Genomic DNA, 19,962 nt, shown 5'->3' on the forward strand with positions numbered 1-19,962 from the left:
TCTGATCTTGCAGTGGCACCTATGGGCATCCATTCGCACATTCTCTCAACATGTTACGGCATGATAGAGAAGAAGCGTTAACAGTATCATAGCCTGTGAGAGCTACATCACCAGTGCATGGCTGTGGTTTGACCCTCTTAGCTCAAGGTTACAAATGTCGCGATCACATTAGATCTCCCTATTAGAGGCCAACGCCATCCTATAGCATGGCAAGGACATAGAATGTCAGTTCCCACATCTGTCAGCAGTCAGTTTCACTTCTTTTTCATTATGGGAAGGTGGATGAGATGGGAATAGAAGGGAAGTGAGGAGGGAGGAGAAAGTGGAAATATAAGTGCTCGCTGTGACTATTCACTTCTTCCCTTGGCTGACACACTTCCTTTGTAATTTCTGAACAGGCGTGGGTGTGTGTGTGTGGGGGGGCACTACTGAGAAGAGTTTTCACAGCAGGACCTGGAAACAGTTGATTGAGGGGGTCCACCCTAGGCGATGCCTGGCCACATTATCTAAAAAGGAGAAAATGTGGTCTCTGGTTACCAGATGGGGTGGGATGAGGGGGTGGTGTCTTCCAGCCCAGGATGCTAGGAAGCAAGGGAGGCCAAATTGGGTCAACTAACTAAAAGTTTTCCAGAGGAGGGGACGCCTGCTGCAGCCCCAGATCACCGCCTAGGTCAGTCAAGGTTTCTTTAGAACCCGATTCTGCCGCGCTGGACAGATCCCCAAGTGTGTGGGGCACGCCAAGATCTCCCTGGAAAGCCTCCAGACACCCGTGAGCGTGGAGACAGCAGGTGCAGCGGCCGCAGACTTTCTGCCTGTTGAGGGGCTCAGGGGTGCAGGCAAGAGCCCAGCTACCGCAGGCGCGTGCGCGGGGCCGAGGGCCGAGGCCTGCGCGCAGCCCAGGCGGCTGCACTGCGCGCGCGCCGAGCCGCGCGTGGGGCCCGGTTCCGGCGCGCGCGGCGTGAAAGACGACGGGTTGCAGCGGCCCGGCTAGAGGCTCCGCAGAGGCCACGGGACCCCAGCGGGAGGGCGGGAGCGCGCCCCTGCGCCTCGCCTCTCTGCGCCCCGCGTCCGCAGCCGGCGCTCCGCGGGGACCCGGAGCTGGCAGGTGGCGGGACACTGCGGGGCGGCGGGGCCCGGGAGGCCGGGCCGCGGGGCGGTTGTGCGTGAGGGCCGCATCAGGGCGTCCAGAAGGCCTTCCCGTTCCCAGGGCGGGGAGGTGGGTGCTCGAGTCAGTTCCTCTCCGCCTGAGATGCATGCTCTGCTGGGGCTCGCACTCCGTGGACGCCTGGAATATTTCCCACGCGCGGGGCTGCGCACCCTGGTAGGTTTCTCCACGCGCGCCGGTCTCTTCAGGTTCCCCCTCGCCTCCCCTTCTGACTTAGATCTTTAAGAAATCCTTGGGCACGCGTGTTCAAAACTAAATTGCCTCTACCTCACTTCGCTGCTGGGAGATTCCTTCATTCTGATTTGCATTTGGGAAGTTGCAGAAGGGTGTGAGCAGAGACCTGTCCCCTGCAGAATCGCAGGAATTAAACGAACCGGTTCACAACTATAGACAGGACGTGGTTCACTCATCCAGACACTGGGTAGGCCCATGGGATTCCGAGCCTGTTCTGTGACAATGTTTACTCATGTTTCAAAATGCTATTTTGGAGGGTTTGTAACTTGGCGCGGGTTCCAGGCTACACTGTTTGGTATATTGTAGCACCAGCATAGCGTTAAGAGTGCCCTTTCTTCTGAAGTGTATTCCTGAGCCATCTGATACTTGAGCTGCAGTTGACTCTTGCTTTGACGTTTGTCAGTCATGAGTCTCCTGCCTAGTTTAAGTTGATTACGTGGCAGGAGAGCAGGTGGTGTAGCACACAGTGTCTGGAAGGAAAGCGGAGGAGACTTGGAAATGGCAGGATTGCAGCTTTCTACATTCTGACGATGCAAGACCATCCAGGTTTAAGTTTAACATAAATAAGATGCGGCTTTTGGCAATGCCTTCATTTGTTCGGGACTAGGGACCGCTTGCACTCAAAGATCCTGACACACAACGGAGGTGTTTGTATCTCTTTTGTACATTTAGTAGATTTAGTACACGGTGCACTGTTCGTTAGATTTAAATCCAGATCTGGCTTCCCAGATACAACCCCAATAGCAAGGCCTTTAAAAAAAAAAAGCGATGATTATATTGTTGCCATTTTGCTTATAACAATCCCAGTTTGGAATATATACTTGTGAGCTTGTGTTGACAATCAGCTTCACTCTTTCTTTCACTCTGTTAAAACCCTTTAGAGCCTCTGGTTGCTTTTAGCCTCACTGTTCTCTTAATTATTTATAATTATAGTGCTACAGCCTTGCTTGGCACTTCAGTCTTCATTTCTCATTCCAGGCATCGGTAAGCTGTTTGTGTTCTGAAGAGCAAGCCAAACTGTTTTCCTTCCGTGCTGGGTAGGAGGGTGCCCATGGCTGAAATGTCCTTCCGTGCTGGGTAGGAGGGTGCCCATGGCTGAAATGTCCTTCTGGTTGTGATTGCATCAGCCACATGCAAACTGATCCTTTAAAACAGGGCATATTAAACAACCCCAGGTATATAAAACAGGCACACAAATAAAACAGTTGTTGACAATAAATAATATATTTTAGAACCACTCTTTGGTATACATATGATTTTACTATTTATTAAAGATGGAAACAGATTTGCATGATAAAGAGATAATTGTTTATTCTTACATTTAAGTTGGGTGAACATTTGATGCTACAGGATACAGAACATCCTCAACGTTTTGCAGAATTCATCTGTAGTGCTGACAAAGCTGTTTTGTATCAATATAAATATCATAAGTATACATAATAAACATATGTATGTTTAAGACCTTTTCAGAAGTGGCTGGAAATTCTGCCCTAATCCAAAACCAGAATTAATTTATGATTTTTTCAAAAGAAGATTTAATTTTCTTTTACATGCATGAGTATCCTGCTTTCATGTATGTTTGTGCCTGGTGCCTGTGGAGGCCAGAAGAGGGTGTTGGGCCCCCTGGAACTGGAGTTACAGGAACTGGTGCTGTCATGTGGGTGGTGGGACCCAGCCTGGGTACCAGAGTAGCCAGGGCTCATAACTGCCGCGTCATCTCTTTAGCATCAATGTTTTTTAAATAATCTTAATACTTTGAGACAGGGTCTCTCTATGTAGCTCTTGTTGTCCTGGAATTCTCTATGTAGATCAGGCTACCTTGGAACTAATAGAGATCCAAGTCTAAACACATGTGCTACCATGCCCAGCTAGTGATTTTTTTTTTAAAATTTAGAATACAAACAGCAATTAACAAAATCAACATTCTAACAAAAATCTAATTCTAAAATCTGCTAATTTGATGCTTCCGTGCTGAGGAAGGACAATGGGCACTTATTAAAGCCTTTGTTTTCCGTAAACAAGCCCCTGTATTTGGGCAAGAGCAGAACTCTGTGGAAAGGGCTTGCGTCTGGGTGGAGCTGTTTCAGGCAGTGTCAGGTGTCCTTGCATGGCATGTCCACGCGTGCAGAGCTAAGCGCACACGTGGTGTCTTCAGAACCAAGGCTGGAGTGAGGTCACATGATAATACTATAAGCACTGTCGCAAACACCTCCGATACATTATGTATTTGATGTTGTATTTGTTTTAGATGATCATACATTCAGAAACCTGAACTATTTCAGATCACCGTGTGTGTGTGTGTGTGTTGACAGCTAAACTTAGTTGCCTGAACCCATCCCCGAACCCAAGCCTGCAGTTTAAGAAACTCTGAGCTAGACCAATGGAAATTTTAATATTTAAAAGCCCCATGTAGGTTGTAGCTACCGTGTTGGCCATCCGAGCCTTTAGTTATTAGGTCCCAGAAATGCTATGCGAGCTGCCTTACATCTCTGTCCACATAGTGCCCCGCTCTCCTCAGTTCCAGCCCTTACTCTGCAGCACTTGTGTTTCCCTGTAGCATCCGAGCCCCAGGCTGGAATCTGCAGGAGGACAGAACTCCTTTCCTTATCTTTGGAATGCACAGCTTAGGACTTCATGAGAAACAATGTTATTGGATGTGTGACATTCGTGCCTGTGATGACGGAACTTCAGGGCAGGTGTCTGATGTGCTGTCTAGGGCTTGGGACTGCTTTTCCAGTGTTTTGTCTGTGGCAAATGAAAGGGTCACTGGGGCCGGGCTTTTACATGGTTTGTTCCCGGATCTCGTGAGAATAAAGGCTCACATACTTGCAATATGTGTGTGGGGGTGAGCAGATGTTTTGTAAGTAGCAAATAAAAGGACCCTTGGGGTTGTGCTTATAAAATGTACATAGTTAGTCTTGCTTTGGGATTTCTTGAAAATAAACACCCGCGACGGACTGTGATGGGAAACTGGCTACGACTCTAACGGGGACACAGCTTAGGTCTCCTCATTAGGCGAGAAGCTCCAGTATGCTGCCCTTCAGCCGTATCTCAAGCCCTGGGGGAAAGGCTGAGGTGTCGCTCAGTGGTAGAGCCTTTGCCTGGCCTATGTGAGGCCACAGGTTCAATCCCCAGCACCACAGACATAAACCATTCTGAAAGAATTTCATGGCATGGTCGGTTCCTTTTGGAGGCCCGACGGCCCAACCTCTCTGAAGACCTTGCTTGACACGTCTCATTACTGATGTGCAAAGACAAGATCAGGCTGCTTGGAAAACCATGAACTGTTGGAGCCCTGTGACAATATGCTTTTACTCAGAAGTGGTTTGAGTTAGTGGAATAAGATGAAAATTTCCATGGACCTGAAAGTTTGGGGGACGTAGTTCCAGTTATTAAAACTCTAAGACATGGGTGTGCCCAGTTAATCAGGGATCATGTTCTCAAACCAGCCCTTACCAGCTAGCCGAAGGAGATTTTGCAAACAATACCTACTCAACTCAGATCAGTAGGCCTCTATACTTGATCAAGGTTCCAGGTACCATGGCCTTTCAGATCTAGACATTGTTTCTAGGGAAGGATTCGGGAATATGTGAAACTTGTGTGCTGGGTAGTTTGTGGTGAAATGAAAGGGTGGGTTTTTTTTTTTTCCAAGAAGGCAAAGAATTTTTTTTGTCATTAAGGTGCAAAGATACAAAGAATGTTCCTCATGCGGATTAGGTAACACTGTGACTTCCCTGGTCTTGAAGTGTAGATGGAGGCTGCTCATTCTTCCCGGCCACCCAGACTTGAAATAACCGCACAGAAAGTGTATTAATTGCAGTACTGTTTGGCCAATAGCTTAAGTGTCTTCCTAGCTAGCTCTTACATCTTAAGTTAACCCATTTTTTATTAATCTGTGAATCGCCACGTGGTTGTGGCCTACTGGTAAGTTTCTGTGGTAAGGTTCTGTCTGGCGTCCTGTGGCAGCTACGTGGCTTCTCTCTGACTCTGCCTACTCTCTCTCTATATATCTCTTCTAGCCTGGTTATATTCTGTCCTGCTGTAGGCTGAAGCAACTTTTTTTTTTTTATTAACCAGTGGTAATAAAACATATTCATAGTATACAGAGGGGAATCCCACATCATTGAAGTGTCAAGTAAAATAATTAAATGGATTCCATGTCTTGTGTAAATTACCTTTCCACCTTGGATCTGGAATTTTAATGTTTATTATGTGTGTTCAAAATGCTAGTTTTGTTCTTGTGGTAGTGGACAGTTGTGTAAAATTTAGGGTTTTTTTTTTTTTTTTTTTTTTTGGTTATGTGTGTGCACCTATGCGTGCATGCTTCTGACCAGAGGTTGATGTCACCTGCCTTCCCTGTAGCTTAAGCCTGAGGTTTTGGTTTGTCTGGTCTAGGAAACAAGCGTGCCCTGGGGTCCCCGTCTCCATCCCTTGAGTGTTGTTATTGCAGGTGGGTCACTTCGCCCACCCTGCTCTATTGTAAGTCTTGAGGATCCTGACTCCAGACCTTACACCTGGGCAGCAGACGCTTTACCTTCGGAGCTGTCTCCCCAGATGTAGGTTACTCTTTAAGGGTCTTGACAATCTGCAAGAAATGAAAGGTACTCTTGGGATCACAGCAAGACATTTTTTCATCACGTTGCTGACAAATTAAGAGTCTAGGAAACGTGTCTGAATCCCCAAAGTGTGATTACAGTTGGATTGCTCTTCCTAAAACACGGCTTTAAGTGTGTCAGTCCCTCTTGGTATGCCGGTTCCCCAGTGCTTATGGAGTTGAGTGGTTTTTTTTTTTTTTTTAACCAGTTAAGAACTATTGTAGCTACTTCCCCACTAAAGAAAACCCCACTCCAAACCCAAAACGGAGTTAGCTTTACATCCGCCGGCTCTCCTAGCTGTGTGTACCCTACAGCATGTGGTCCTTTTCAGTGTCTTCCCAGGCTCAGCTCAGGGTATGGTCTGATCCTTGGACATTCCCAGAGCAGTTTCTGGTACTCACTGATGGGAGCACGTCCCCTTCTCTGTCATCAACTGTGTTCATCGATGATGCTTCATTTTAGAATGGGTTGTAAGCTATCTGCCACACATGGCTCTCCAGCCACCCTTTTATGTAATCTCTGAAACATTCAAAACGGGGCCTTGCATGTGGTGACCGTTATGGATGCTTACCAAGTTAGATTTTTTGGTTCCAAAGGACGCTTCCTACCTACTGTGGGGAATATTTACCCAGACTTGTTACCAAGCAAGCAGGGGCCTGCAAGTAGAAACTTGTAGATGGGGTGTGTGTGATGAGAAGGAAGGGGCTGTGTTAATGGCGTTCCTTAGTGTTTGGAATGGCTGATGGAGATCACCGCTGCTGTTTAACACTGATCCCTTGCTTTTGAGTTGTTCCTATGTATGCAGCAAGGCTAATGTCGAAAGAGTCCATGAATCGGGTGGCAAGTAATTTCTACAACAGTTCCCCCTACAAAAGTTGAGATTCCTTTAATGTGATAAGAACGAGGCTAGTTTGTTTACTGTGTAACATTCCTGTGCACATAAGTGTATACTCTCTAAGCCAGAAGAGAGCACACTGTTCCTACTAGTTCTGCTCAGAGAGAGAAAAGGTCTGAACTAAGTGGGGGAGGAAACCTGTTAGTTCCAAGCGACTGTTTCCTTGGAGCTGAGCGGGCTGGTAAGCTGATTTAGTTAGTTTAAGATGCTGTCTTAGGGCTTCCATAGCAGGGATGAAACGTCATGATCAAAAACAACCTGGGGAGGAAAAGTTTATTTCATCTTACAGTTTTGTAAGTCCATTGTCCAGGGAAGCCAGGGCAGGAACCTGGCTGGAGGCAGGAGCTGACACAGATGCCTCGAGGACTGCTGATTACTGGCTTGCTCCTCATGGCTTGCTCAACTGGCATTCTTTTGGTACCCAGGACCACTAGCCCAGGGACAGCACTGCCCACAGTGAGCTGGGCCCTCCCCTACCATTCACCAATCAAGAAAATGCACCATAAGTTTGCTCACAGGCCAGTCTGGTGGGGGCATTTTCTCAACTGAGAGTCCTTCTCAAATGACTCCGGCCTTTTAAGGTGACATAAATCTACCTAGCAGATGTATGCTACCCCAATGTTAAAAGCATACACAGAATCATATATGTGGTATATCTCCTACTAGAATAAGCTGTTAGTTAACTTTTTTGCTTAGTTATATTCTTTGTGTTTAATATAATCTAAAGTCATTTGGTCTTGTTTATCTCTAAAAGTAAACACAAAGAATTCAAAATATTTCAGAACGGAAAAAAAAAACCCTAAGTTTTAGTTGTACAGTTAAACTTCACGTAGCATTTCTCTGCTTTCTGTGGTATTCCTGAGATGTAGGCTGTGTATAACACAGGTGTAGTTTAGAGCTAATTCCTTCTTCGTACTGATGTTTTCTGGGAGAAGAGCTATGAGAAGTCACAGCCCTCCTCCTGTCTCGGTGGAGTAGACAGACCCCACATTGCTAAGTGGGACGGTCTCAGCCATTGCTTCCATTGGTAAAAAATGAAATAATTTTCAGTCATGTTTTCTGAGATATTAGAAAGTAATGGCCATCTGCTGAACTAAAGCCTTCCCAGAGGATGAGCATGGGACATGGCTCCAGTGGCGGACCATGTCACATTATGAGATCCAAGGTCGCTTTACTGGGGACTTGGCTTAATGCTGCCCATTTGGGTTAGCTCAGCCTTGTAAACAGGTTATCTCTTAGTGGGAAGTTAATTTTTTAAAAATAAGCCTATTAGAGTTTCTCTCTCATGGGCTTTGTATTGCAACAGTACACGGGCTGCTGATGGTGCGAGGCTGTGAGAAGCGGCGCCTAGTTCTTAAATAACTGTTTGCTCAGCCATTGACGATGTCAGGTTAACTATATGAAACTCTCAGGGGTTTTGTTGACCGAAGGCAGTCATCCTGAGTTGTGTGTTAGTGAAATGCATTCTGAGTTTTCCTTTCCCATTATAGGTGGTTTTCTAGAAGATGACCATAGAGGACCTCCCGGATTTTCCTTTGGAAGGAAGTTCGCTGATCGGAAGATACCCGTTTTTGTTCGCAGGCTCGGACACGCCAGTTATCTTTTCCATTTCCGCAGCACCAATGCCTTCGGACTGTGGTATGTCACGGTCTGTCTATTGTACCAATGCCTTCGGACTGTAGTATGTCACGGTCTGTCTGTTGTACCAATGCCTTCGGACTGTGGTATGTCACGGTCTGTTTATTGTACCAATGCCTTCGGACTGTGGTATGTCACGGTCTGTTTATTGTATCAGTGCCTTTGGACTGTGGTATGTCACGGGTCTGTGTATTGTTATGAACTGATAGCCAGACTCCTGTATCAGGTTCTTTCTGCATTCATATTATTTCGAAACCGTTTGCTGTGATTTTTATAAGATTTCAAGCTTTTTCTTTTTCAAAACCACAATTGCTTATCACAGTTTCTGCCTCTTAAGCTCACTGCTTTATTTCTGCTGTCAGCGTTTTTATTATGTAGAAACGTTGATTTTTAAACACGTTTATGGATTTGGAGGATTTTATTTTTAGAATGCAATGGCGCTCAAACATGTACCATTCTGCTAGTGGTGTATTAATTTTGGTTAAACAGACTGACTTGCAAAAGCATCATGTGCTTATGCAGGGCTAGTGTGAGATCTTCATGGAGGCCGGAATGAAATCAGCTTCTATTGAAGCTGATCCATTTAAGTCTTCTCTGTAACACGTAAACTTGGAAGGGGTCTAGTTTTTGTACTTTTTGATTTATTTCTGCCAAGAATATATTTTATAAGACAGTTGATAAATGGATAAAGTAATTTTTATAGAAATGACAATATGGAACTGTTACATCTCCACTGTCGTTGGGTTTTCAGTATTGCAGTGTGTTTCTAGAGGGACAAACTTTGGGATATTAATATATTAGTAGATTAAAGTTACTACACTAGGAATTTGCCTTAAGAAACCCTGATATCTATTCTAGTACTTCCTCATTTCCAAGTGTGTCTTTTCTGTGTCTAGATTCTGGTCATAGCCCTCCAAGGACTTACCTGAAACATACCTGGATTCATGTGCAGCGTTTACTCATGTTGGCTGCATTTATTTCAGTTCTAGCAAATTAGTTATGGGGGGAAAGCCTTGAGCAAAAAGTACATCGTGCTTTGCTCACCATACTTACTCCATCTTGAATTAGTTACCGTATTTCCTTAACTAGACTGTCAGGCTTAGCATGGAATAACAGGCATATTATTTATTTATTTGGCTTACCTAATAAAGGGTAAGAGAGTCATTTGATGTTAGCTGCTCAATGTTGGCTGAATATATCCATAGGGAGATGATAATGAGTAATGCCCCTTCTGCCTAACTGGAAGTAAACATTGCTTCTATTAGGATGACAGACACTTGGCATCTGTGTAGGCATTCCCATAGAGACATTTCATGGGTGAGACCTCTGACATAGCCAGTCAGTCTCTTGCAGAGCCTCACTTGTGGGTGTATTAGTTATTCTGCTATTGCTATGATAGAAAGCCATGGCTAAGACAACTTAGGGAAGGAAGGGTTTATTTTGGGCTCACGGTTTCAGAGGAGTAAGAATCCACCACCACCATGGGGAGCAGGGCAGCAAGCACCAGACATGCCAGCAGGAACAGCTGAGAGCTCACACTTCAACCCACAGACAGGAAGCAGAGAGCGCTAACGTGAAATGGTGGGAGTCTTTTCAAACCGCAAAGCCCATCCGCAGTGACACATTTCCCCCAGTAAGGCCACCTCTAATCCATCCTAAACAGCTACTGGCTAGGGAACAAGTATTCAAATGCCTGAGACTCAGGAGAGACAGCTCATTTAGAACACCACACCCGAGAATCTAATGGGATAATATTCCATTGTTAAGAAGCTTCAGTTATAGGTTTTTTTGCCTGTGGACTCAAACTGTGTCTCCCTGGACTCTGGGACTTGTTTGGTATGTGGAACTCACAGTGCTAAATAAGATAGAGCCTTCAAGGATCTGGGGACAGCGAGAACACTGTCTTAGTCCCTGCTTCCTTTGATTACACGTTTCTTGTCTCCTTATCAGGGTCGGGTGCTCAGAATTTCTAGACTCCCATCCCAGGTGTTTCTTTACTAAGCATTACCAGTGTTGCCTTAAAGAGTAGTGTGCAGAATGCTGGGCATGATGGCGCACACCTTTAATCCCAGCACTTGGGGGACAGAGGCAGGTCAGTCTCTCTGAGTTCAATGCCAGCCTGGTCTATAGAGTGAGCTCCAGGACAGGCAGAACTACATAGTGAGACCCTGTCTCAAACAAAACAAAACAAAACAAAACAAAACAACAACAACAACAACAAAAAAACCCCAAAAAACCAAAACAAAACCTAAAAATAAAAAAGAAGAGTAGTAACCCCATCCTAGCTGCTAGTCAAACATTAATAAGTATAACCCATTGCTATTATTATTTAAATGAGCTGACTACTTCCTTATCATTTGAGTGTCTTAAAAATTAAAACATATTTATATGTGTGTATGTTTTGTCTGCATGTGTATCTATGCCCCATGTTTGTGCCTAGTGCCCTCGGAAGCCAGAAGAGGGCATTGGGTCCCCTTGGAGGTACAGACACTTGTGAGCTGTCATGTGGGTGCTGGGAATTGAACCCAGGTCCTCTGGAAGAGCAACCAGTATTCTTTCTTACTGAGTCATCGCGCCAACCCCATTTGATTGTTTTCAGTTACTGAAGCATTGTTGCAGGCTTTCCCTACCTCCAGGGCTGGTGTTCTTCTCTCAACACTTTTTGCTTATTTCTCCTGCATTTGCTTTCCAGATCTTTGCTACTGTCTGTCTCTTAGGCTGTTAGCATGGTATCTTGGAGCTCATTAGAAAGGCAGTTTCGGGCTCAGCAGAGAATTACTAGGTTAGAGTCTACATTGTAACAAGATCCCGAGGGCTTGTCTCCATCAGTTTTGGAGCAGCTCTGACACAGAACAAGAACATGAGTATCTCTGTCCCTCTCCAGTAAATCCTAGCGAAGGTTTGATTAGAACTGAAATTACTTAACTGCTCTGTAGAGAATTGACAGCTTTAAATTGTTTCTCTTACAATCCAGGAGTATGATATTTCTTTTCTGCTCAAGTCCTGTACTTTTAAATTTTTCTCTAAATGAGACTTATATTTATTGGTATGCCTGCTATTTTTATGTGCTTTTGATATGGGGTGTTTTTCTCATTATATTTCCCCTTTTATGTAGGAATATTTTTTTCTGGAGAAAATAATCCATTTTGCTTACACACATTTGTATCAATACTAAGCCACAGTTGGCACGATGAATTTATGACATAGGTTTGTTTTTTTTTTTTGTTTTTTGTTTTTTTTTTTTTTTTTGGATTTTTCGAGACAGCATTTCTCCGTAGCTTTTTGGTTCCTGTCCTGGAACTAGCTCTTGTAGAACAGGCTGGCCTCGAACTCACAGAGATCCGCCTGCCTCTCCCTCCCGAGTGCTGGGATTAAAGGCATGCACCACCACCGCCCGGCTGACATAGTTATTTGTGATGGCTTGAAAGAAAATGGACCCTAAAGATAGGGTTACTGTTAGCATATGTGGCCTTGTTGGAGTAGGAAATGTGCCACTGTGGGGGTGGGCTGTGAGGTCTCATAGATGCTCCAGCTATGCCCAGTATCTCAGTTCGTTTCCTGGTGCCTGCAAGTCAAGTTGTAGGACACTTGCCTACTTCTCCAGCACCATGTCTGCCTGCACACCACCATATCACACCATGATGATAATGAACAAAACCTCTGACTATGTAAGCACCCCAATTAAATGTTTTTCTTTTATAAGAGTTGCTATGGTCATGGTATCTCTTCATAGCAATAGAAACCCTAAGATATTATTGTTTGATTTAGCTAAAAAAAAAATTTCACATAGATTCAGTTCAAGTCTTCTCTATTTCTCCTCTGACACTTTTTCTCTTATTCCCAGAGTTAACCACTGTCATATAGGTAACAAGATAAAATAAATTATCTGATTATTTATACTTATATTTAGTGTGAATAATCAGATCATTTATTATACTTTGTTACCTATGTGAAGACCTGCAGCAACAGGTAGTATAATTTTGTATATTGACAGTTTTATGTAAATATTTGTGTAATTCTATAACTTAATTGAGTCACTAATACACATTTTGAGATCTGTTCTTATCAACATATGTGTTATCTTTTAATGCAGTTATTTGCTTGTTAACATATTCCATCAATTCCTCTAAAGAGACATTTCATCATTTCCCCCTAGTACCATCAGTGCTAGGCTAGGCATTCACTTTTTAAAAATATCTAAAATTAAAATGTAATTATACCATTTTACCTTTCCCTTTTCTCTCTCTGATCCCTCCAAGTTCCCCCATCCCTCTCAAATTTATGCCCTCTTTTCCTATAAATGTTGTTGACACACACACACACACACACACACACAAACACACACCTGCTGAGTCCTGCTTGCATGCATATGATTTCAGGACTGATGACTTGGTATTGGATAACCAACTAGGGAGCTCATCCCTGGGGATGTCTAATTCTCTCAGCAAAGAATGAGAATTCGTACAGGGCGTGCAGAAGAGGCTCCTCAGTTGTGCCCTCATACATATTTAGGAGTGTCTCTCTATTAGAAATGGCCAATACCTATGAAAGTGGCTAGGGGGATGAGCAAGTGAACTGAACCAAAAACAAATCCCTTAACTGCTATTGCAAGAAACACACCTAAGTTTGTGATTGAGAAACCACGCGAGGCCTTTCTCCAGGATGTTTGCTAACCTGTTCTTCCAGATTCTTCTCTGTTGACGTGTGACAGCCCTGAGGCATTCTCCCAGGCCTGCCTTCTTCTCCTCCTTTCTCTGCATCTGCAGGATGCGCAGTGGCACCTCAGCAGGCTCATCTGATGATTCTTGTTCATGCAGGTTTTGTTGTTTGACTCCCATGGAGACTGTTTGACAAGTTAGTGGATATTTAAAAGACTTCGAGACTTGCAGGAGAGATTGTGAGTGTGTCCCTGTCAGGAGGGATTAAGCGGCATCCAGGAGTGCAGTGAAGTCAGACATTAGCTTATTCAGCTTGAACCAGCCGAAAAGGTCAAGTGGGCTATAGTCAGGTCGAGGCTTCCCCTTTCTGGTCCAGTTTGCATTTTTCCAGACACTGTGCAATAGGGCTTCATTTTTCCCGAGTGATTGAGATAAATGCGTAGCAAGATGCCCGAGTGAAGACGCCTCTTCCTAAGTAAGCTGGTGAGTTGTCCAAGGCCGTGTGGTGCCTCACGCAATTCTGACTGAGGAGTCTAAAGGTTCTTGTCATACGTAAGACTCCTTGCAGTGAAGTTCAAGTGCAGTGTTTGTCGTCTTTTCTAGGAAGCCAGGTTCTAATGTCTGGGCTTTTGTCTTTGGCAGCAGCTCAGGTGTGGTTCTGAGACCTGGTGGAAACTCACCGTGCTATCTTGTAGTAGTGCTTCTCACACCAGGACCTGGCATGGTCACTTAGCACACGATGAACATGAGAACATCTCCTTTCAGGACGTATCAAGACTCTTAAGCCTCTACCCCAGAGCTTCTTACCTTTCCTGGTGCTGAGTTCCTCATGTTGTGGTGACCCTCAACCATAGTTATTTTCATTATTAATTCATAACTGTAATTTTGCTACCATTGTGAATCTTAATAGAAATAGCTGTGTTTTCTGACAGCCTTAGGTGACCACCATCGAAGGGTTGTTTGACCCTAAAGAGGCCATGACCCACAGGTTGAGAACCACTGGTGTGCCCAGTTTGTGACATTAGCTGTCAAGGTGTTTAAGGAACAGTTCAAGGTGTGTGGAAGACAGGCTATAAACTACTTCCAGTCAGTTGGGTTCCTGGATTCGTGCCTGAATGTCTAGATGAGGTGAGGACAGGTGCTCTCAGTGGATGTTTGGCGATACCACCTGGTGTTCCGGCAGACTTTTGAGTAACCTGTGTTGCAGCAGGCATGTGATTTGTTCACATGTGACTGGTGGCTCTTTCCCTGAGGTTCACATGGAGATTTTGGCTTCAGCTTAGAGAAATCAGGGGAAAGGCACATTCTGAAAGTTGAAAATATCATTTTGGAAAGTGCTGGCCAGGTATTGGGGAAAAACTAGAGAAACAGGATCCAATCAGGCTTACAGATGGCTGGAACCTTGGAGAGAACGGGCAGGTTGAGAGGCTGCTGACCCCGGGTGCAGCATAGTTCTCTATGGAAGTATAATTTATTTCTTCCTACCATCCACATTTCTTACCAGAGACAATCACAATGAAACTAACTTTGCTTGTAAGTTTAGTCTATTTAAACTTGGCCTGGGTATTCACAGAAGCGCTCCAGAGAAACCAACTCTGTGCTCACTCTCAAATAGGACATTCCAACCATAGCTCTGCCGATGTCCAGCAGGCTTCACTGGCGCTGCAGAGTCCACCAGGTTTCTTCAGGCCATGGGGTAATGTGGAGCCTCAGAGCAGACTTAAAATTCATTCCAGGCCAAGGCATCAAGACAAAGCCTCACCCACCGCGACCAGTTAGAACGAAAACAGGTTCTCCCGAGCTTAGCATCCTGAAATGACGATTGCACAGCAGAGCTCGTGAATTCTGGATTCAGACAGGGGTGATTTCAGAGACAAAAAAATGCCGCCTCCTTTCACTTGTAAAGGCTCACTTTTCTAAACTGCTGCTAAGTTGCAGGCCTTAAGAGAAAAGGGCACTTTAAATCTGGACAACCAAACGTTGACATGCCAGAAATATTTCAAACAAGGTCATAGTTACCCTGCCAGTTCTGTGAGCCTTGCCCTGCTGAGCCCAGGCCTGCTGCCTCCTGGTCACTTACACAGGGCGCTGGAGGCTCTCACCCAGGCAGTAGTGTGATCTTTAAGTTACCAGAAACCCCTAGTTTACAGGCTCCCCCATAAACCCTCTGGCAGTTTCTTAGAATAGTGCTTATAACCCTTTCAGAAAGGCATTGGAGTAAATTAAAGAAGAAAGCTGCAGGTTGTTCAGGAGTTCATTATGATGGTATTGCTGTAGAAAAGGAGTTATTCTCCTGACGTTGCAGACTGTTTGAACCGTAACTGATAAATTGGACCAGGGCCTACCAGATTTCTAAGAATTTGTTACAGCTTCTGGACAAGTCACTGATACTTATCTGTCAGTCGTCTGTCTGTCTGTAACAGAAGTGTTACATCATAAAGAGAGTCAAGCAACTCTTGCCTTTTGTCAGCAGTTTAAGCCGCTCAGTTTAATATAACACGTTGACCTCTAAGTAGTTTCTCTTTTACTTGATAATTCTTCCCAAGCAAATAAGTCTAATTAGTAGAGTCTCTCTCTCTCTCTCTCTCCCTCCCTCCCTCCCTCTCTCTCTCTTTCTTTCTCTCTCTCTCTCCCCACCTCACCCCATTATATAAGGAAAGGGAACAAAATTCATTTTCATTAGAAAATTTTGGGTTCCTCTGAGAAGCCTGAAAGGTAACATGAAGTCAGAATGACTTTAGAATTTGAGTTTTGGGAAGTTTGAAAAAAAAACAAAACAAAACAAAACAATATAATTTGTGATCCTAGAGAAGCTAAATAAGAAGGTGAACCCAAAGAATAACATATAGTTATCCTCCTGGATATTGGAAGTGGACAAGATTGCCGGACAGGGATTGGGAACACAGGGATGAGGGTGGGATGGGGATAAGGGGAGATGGGGAGAGAGAAGGGAGAAGGGGAGGATGGGGAGAGCTTGAAATAAAATTTGAAAAAATAATAAAGACAAAACAAGACAAAAAAGCAACAACACAAAAAGGGTCACAGTCCAGTTTTCCATTCAGCCGAAGTGACAGGAATTTTAAACACAAATAGAAAAGGCCATATAGTTTCATTGAAGATGAGCAAAACCTCTTGGTTGTTTTAATTAAAAAGCTGGAGCATTCAAAGACTGCACAAGGCACAAAAGAATACCTTGACAGAATCTCCATTCCTAGGAGGATTTCTCCAAAATTAAAAACCCTTCATATTCTACCACCAAGAACAGACCAGGACTGAAGGAAGACCTCATTGCTATGAAACTAATGGCAACAGATCAACTTAAGATTTTGCCACTGTGCACATATCTGAGCCCTTTTCCATGTCCAGACCCCTATGGCCATTTGGCCATTTGGCTCTGTTCTCTTCCATAGAAAGCTTCTATATTCATACCTAATACCCTTTCTTGGCTGTCGTGCTTGCCGTTTTTAGGTTGTTGGATGTATCATTTCATAATTTCTAGACACACATTTCCTTAACATACAGTTTTTCAGGGAAGTGCAAGACATATTTATTAAACCCAGATAATGGTTTACTCCTCTGACTGAAGGTGGATAGTCTTAGGTTTAGCAACTGATTTTTATTTTGTCATGTTGACTTATATCAGTTTAATGGACTTAAAGTTGTATTAGATGACTCTCAAAAATGTTACTAGACTTTGCATAGCTAACCATCTTATTTTTCTTACTCAGGATTTTTTTTAATGTAAAGATAGCATAAGCTAACTAGTAACTCTATAATAAGCTTTTTTGAGTAGGAAGCCAAGTAGAATTTGGGTTAAATGCTGCATATATTTCTTGCTGACAACTCTGGAGCCATATCTTTTTTTAAAAAAAGTAAATGAATAGGATTTTCACTTACTCAAATCATGTCCTGAGAAGCATTTGAGTTAATTCTTAATTTTTTAGATGTTTTAGTAATATCTTTTATTTACATCTATTTAACAACACAAATACACATAAACAGATCTGAACAGAAATACTTAAGCAGTGTGCCAATAGAATAGCAATAAAAGGCTTCCTCGTCATCTTAGTAAGGGTTATTAATTGCTGTGATGAAACACCATGACCAAAGCAGCTTGGGGAAGAAAGAGGTGCTTGTTTACTAAAGGACATCAGGAAATGCAGAAGAGTAAAGGACATGGGGACCTCTCACTTGGTGTGTTTATTTTTACCTGTGTTATACCATCGATAAGAATCTGCTATCTGCCATTTGTGTTTTGAGAGAGATATTGATGAAATTTAATAATGTCTCTGGGCCTCAAGAAATCACATTTGCACAACTCAGGCTTTGAGACCTGGGCTCACACGTGTGATTTTAAATGCATGGTACTTGGGCGCCTCACTCCCAGGATGCTTTAAGCATAACTCATTCTTGATCTTGAGACTTGCTTGATGCTACCAGGCTTTTTTCTGAAAATGTTTGTATCAGTTGAGTGTTTGCCCCATTACTTACCTCCAAAATGCTTGAAACCAAGCTGGGCAGTGGTGGCGTATGCCTTTTAATCCCAGCACTTGCGAGGCAGAGGCAGGTGTATCTCAGTGAGTTCGAGGCCAGCCTGGTCTACAAAACGAGTTCCAGGACAGCCAGGACTACATAGAGAAACCCTGTCTTGGGGGATAAAAAGCCAAAATGCTTGAAACCAATAATAAACCCAACTTGCACTGTTTTGTATTTCAGAGTTTTCTTTCTTTGATCCCAACGATGCATCATGTCAGGAAATTCTCTTTGATCCCAAAACTTCAGTCTCAGAATTATTTGCTATTTTAAGACAATGGGTTCCTCAGGTCCAGCAGAACATTGACATTATTGGAAATGAGGTAAGCATAGCTGGCCTGGTAAGCTTTGCATTCCTGCAGCTGATATGGGAATGATTTTTTTTTCTAATCTGTTGCTTTTATTGGTTAACTAATAAAGAAACTGCTTGGCCCTCTGATAGGGTAGAATTTAGATAGGCGAAGTAAACAGAACAAAATGCTGGGAGAAAGAAGCTAAGTCAGTGAGTTGCCATGATTCTCCCATTCCAGACAGACGCAGGTTAAGATCTTCCTGGTAAGCCAGCTCATAATGTTACACAAATTATTAGAAATGGGTTAGATCAATATGTAAGAGCTAGCCAATAAGAGGCTGGAACTAATGGGCCAGATAGTGTTTAAAAGAATACAGTTTCCATGTAATTATTTCGGGTATAAAGCTAGCCGTGCGGGCGGCCGAGTGCCAGGAACGTAGCCCCGCCGCTCCTATTTCAACATGCAGCTGGTGATTAGATTATTTTCTCCTTCTGAGAGGAGAGATCCCTGTGGGGAGAAGCCCGTCACAGTCTCCAGTCTGCCTGTACGTCCCAGCCTGTCCTCTGGCACCTGCCCTCTGCCATTGCAGACTTCTGGTGGTAGCAGGGAGAGGCATTTTGCACACCCCTTCTTTGTACAAAGTAGTTCTGTGGATGTGCATCCGTTTCATGAAGGTTTTAAATGTCATCACATTCTTTTTACACTTTGGGATGGTCTGGTAATGATTTAGGCTTAAATATCATTTTAAAATGTTCATCTTTTTGAGGGAGAGTTTGACACATGTTGTAATGCTGTAGGAGAAACACATTTTTTTCAAGTATTATTGTAGCCATTGGAAAAAAGTATTGCTCATTTTTAAAAGATTGTATTTGGAGTAACATCATGTTGGAGTCATCTTTAAGAATGGCCTCCTCAGCAGTGGGAGGTCCAGGAAGAGTCCCGGTGAGGCACCAGTGTTGATGGTGTAGCAGAGACCAGGGTCCTCGAACCAGACCAATGATTCTCTGCAATGAACGCCTGCATGTAAAAAAAACATGGACAAAGGGGTTTACTGTGTGACTCTCTGTGTCACAGTGCAGCTTCTATGACAAGATTTTTCCCTTTCTTCCTTTTTTGTAAATCTTAAATTTCATTTTGTTTTATTTTGGGCCGTGGTGGAGGTTGCAGGGACAGAGGGCAGATGCAAGGGAATGGGAGATGAGTGGGATCAGGATGCATGATGTGAACAGCACAAAGATTAAATAATAAAGAAAGTTAAAAAAAAAGGATGGCCTCCTGCCCACAGACAGGCTCAGGTTTCATTACTGCAGAGTGCAGGGTTGAGCGCAATGTGATTGGACGGGCTGAGTTAGCCTGATGGCTTAGATGCTGTGGTCGTCACACGTAATCGTGGGCTTTCTCAGATTACGTTTTCAACTTTGATTTCTTTTTATTTTTTGTAATTAAAACATGATTGCATAATTTTCCTCTTTTCCTTTAACCCCACCCAGGTACTCCCATTGTCCCCCCAAATTTATAACCTCTTTTTCTTTGTAAGTACACGTAAATGTGTATATATCTATTACTGAGTATAACTACAACCTGCTCAGTCTGTATAATGTATGTATGATTTCAGAGCTGACCATTTGTTATCGGATAGCCAATAGGGAACTCCTCACTGAGGAAGACCATTTCTCCTGATCTCAGCATTTCTTAGTTGCCTGGAATTCTTTGTCAGGTTGGGGCCCCATGAGATAGCCCCTTTCCACGCTAGCATGTCTGTGGGTGTCCTTGTTCAGGTCTTGCTCAAGCAGTCATATTGATGAGACTTCATGGGTATAGTTTCTCTGCTGTTTCTAGGAGACACAGTTCATGCAAATTTCGTGTTCCTCTGGCTTTTATGGTCTGTCTGCCCTCTCTTATGCTGCAGTCTCTGAGCTTGGGCTTGGGAGCTGAGTTGTAGCTCAACTGG

The 19,962-nt window shown here is 43.7% G+C and overlaps 1 protein-coding gene across 1 annotated transcript in view; it reads left to right on the forward strand.

Moving 5' to 3' along the window:
• The first annotated feature begins 900 nt into the window (after positions 1 to 900).
• Clip4 (CAP-Gly domain containing linker protein family member 4) overlaps positions 901 to 19,962 on the forward strand; it is a 69,329-nt gene continuing 50,267 nt past the window's right edge. Inside the window, exons 1-3 of the mRNA XM_041631279.1 lie at positions 901 to 1,321; positions 8,380 to 8,527; positions 17,902 to 18,041. Coding sequence (XP_041487213.1) covers positions 8,395 to 8,527; positions 17,902 to 18,041 — 273 coding nt within the window. The 5' untranslated portion in view covers positions 901 to 1,321; positions 8,380 to 8,394. The remainder of the gene's footprint in view (positions 1,322 to 8,379; positions 8,528 to 17,901; positions 18,042 to 19,962) is intronic.

This window comes from Microtus oregoni, unplaced genomic scaffold (genome assembly GCF_018167655.1).
Source record: "Microtus oregoni isolate MIOR12 unplaced genomic scaffold, Mior012 000036F_ref0000092, whole genome shotgun sequence".
NCBI classification, from domain to species: Eukaryota; Metazoa; Chordata; class Mammalia; order Rodentia; family Cricetidae; genus Microtus; species Microtus oregoni.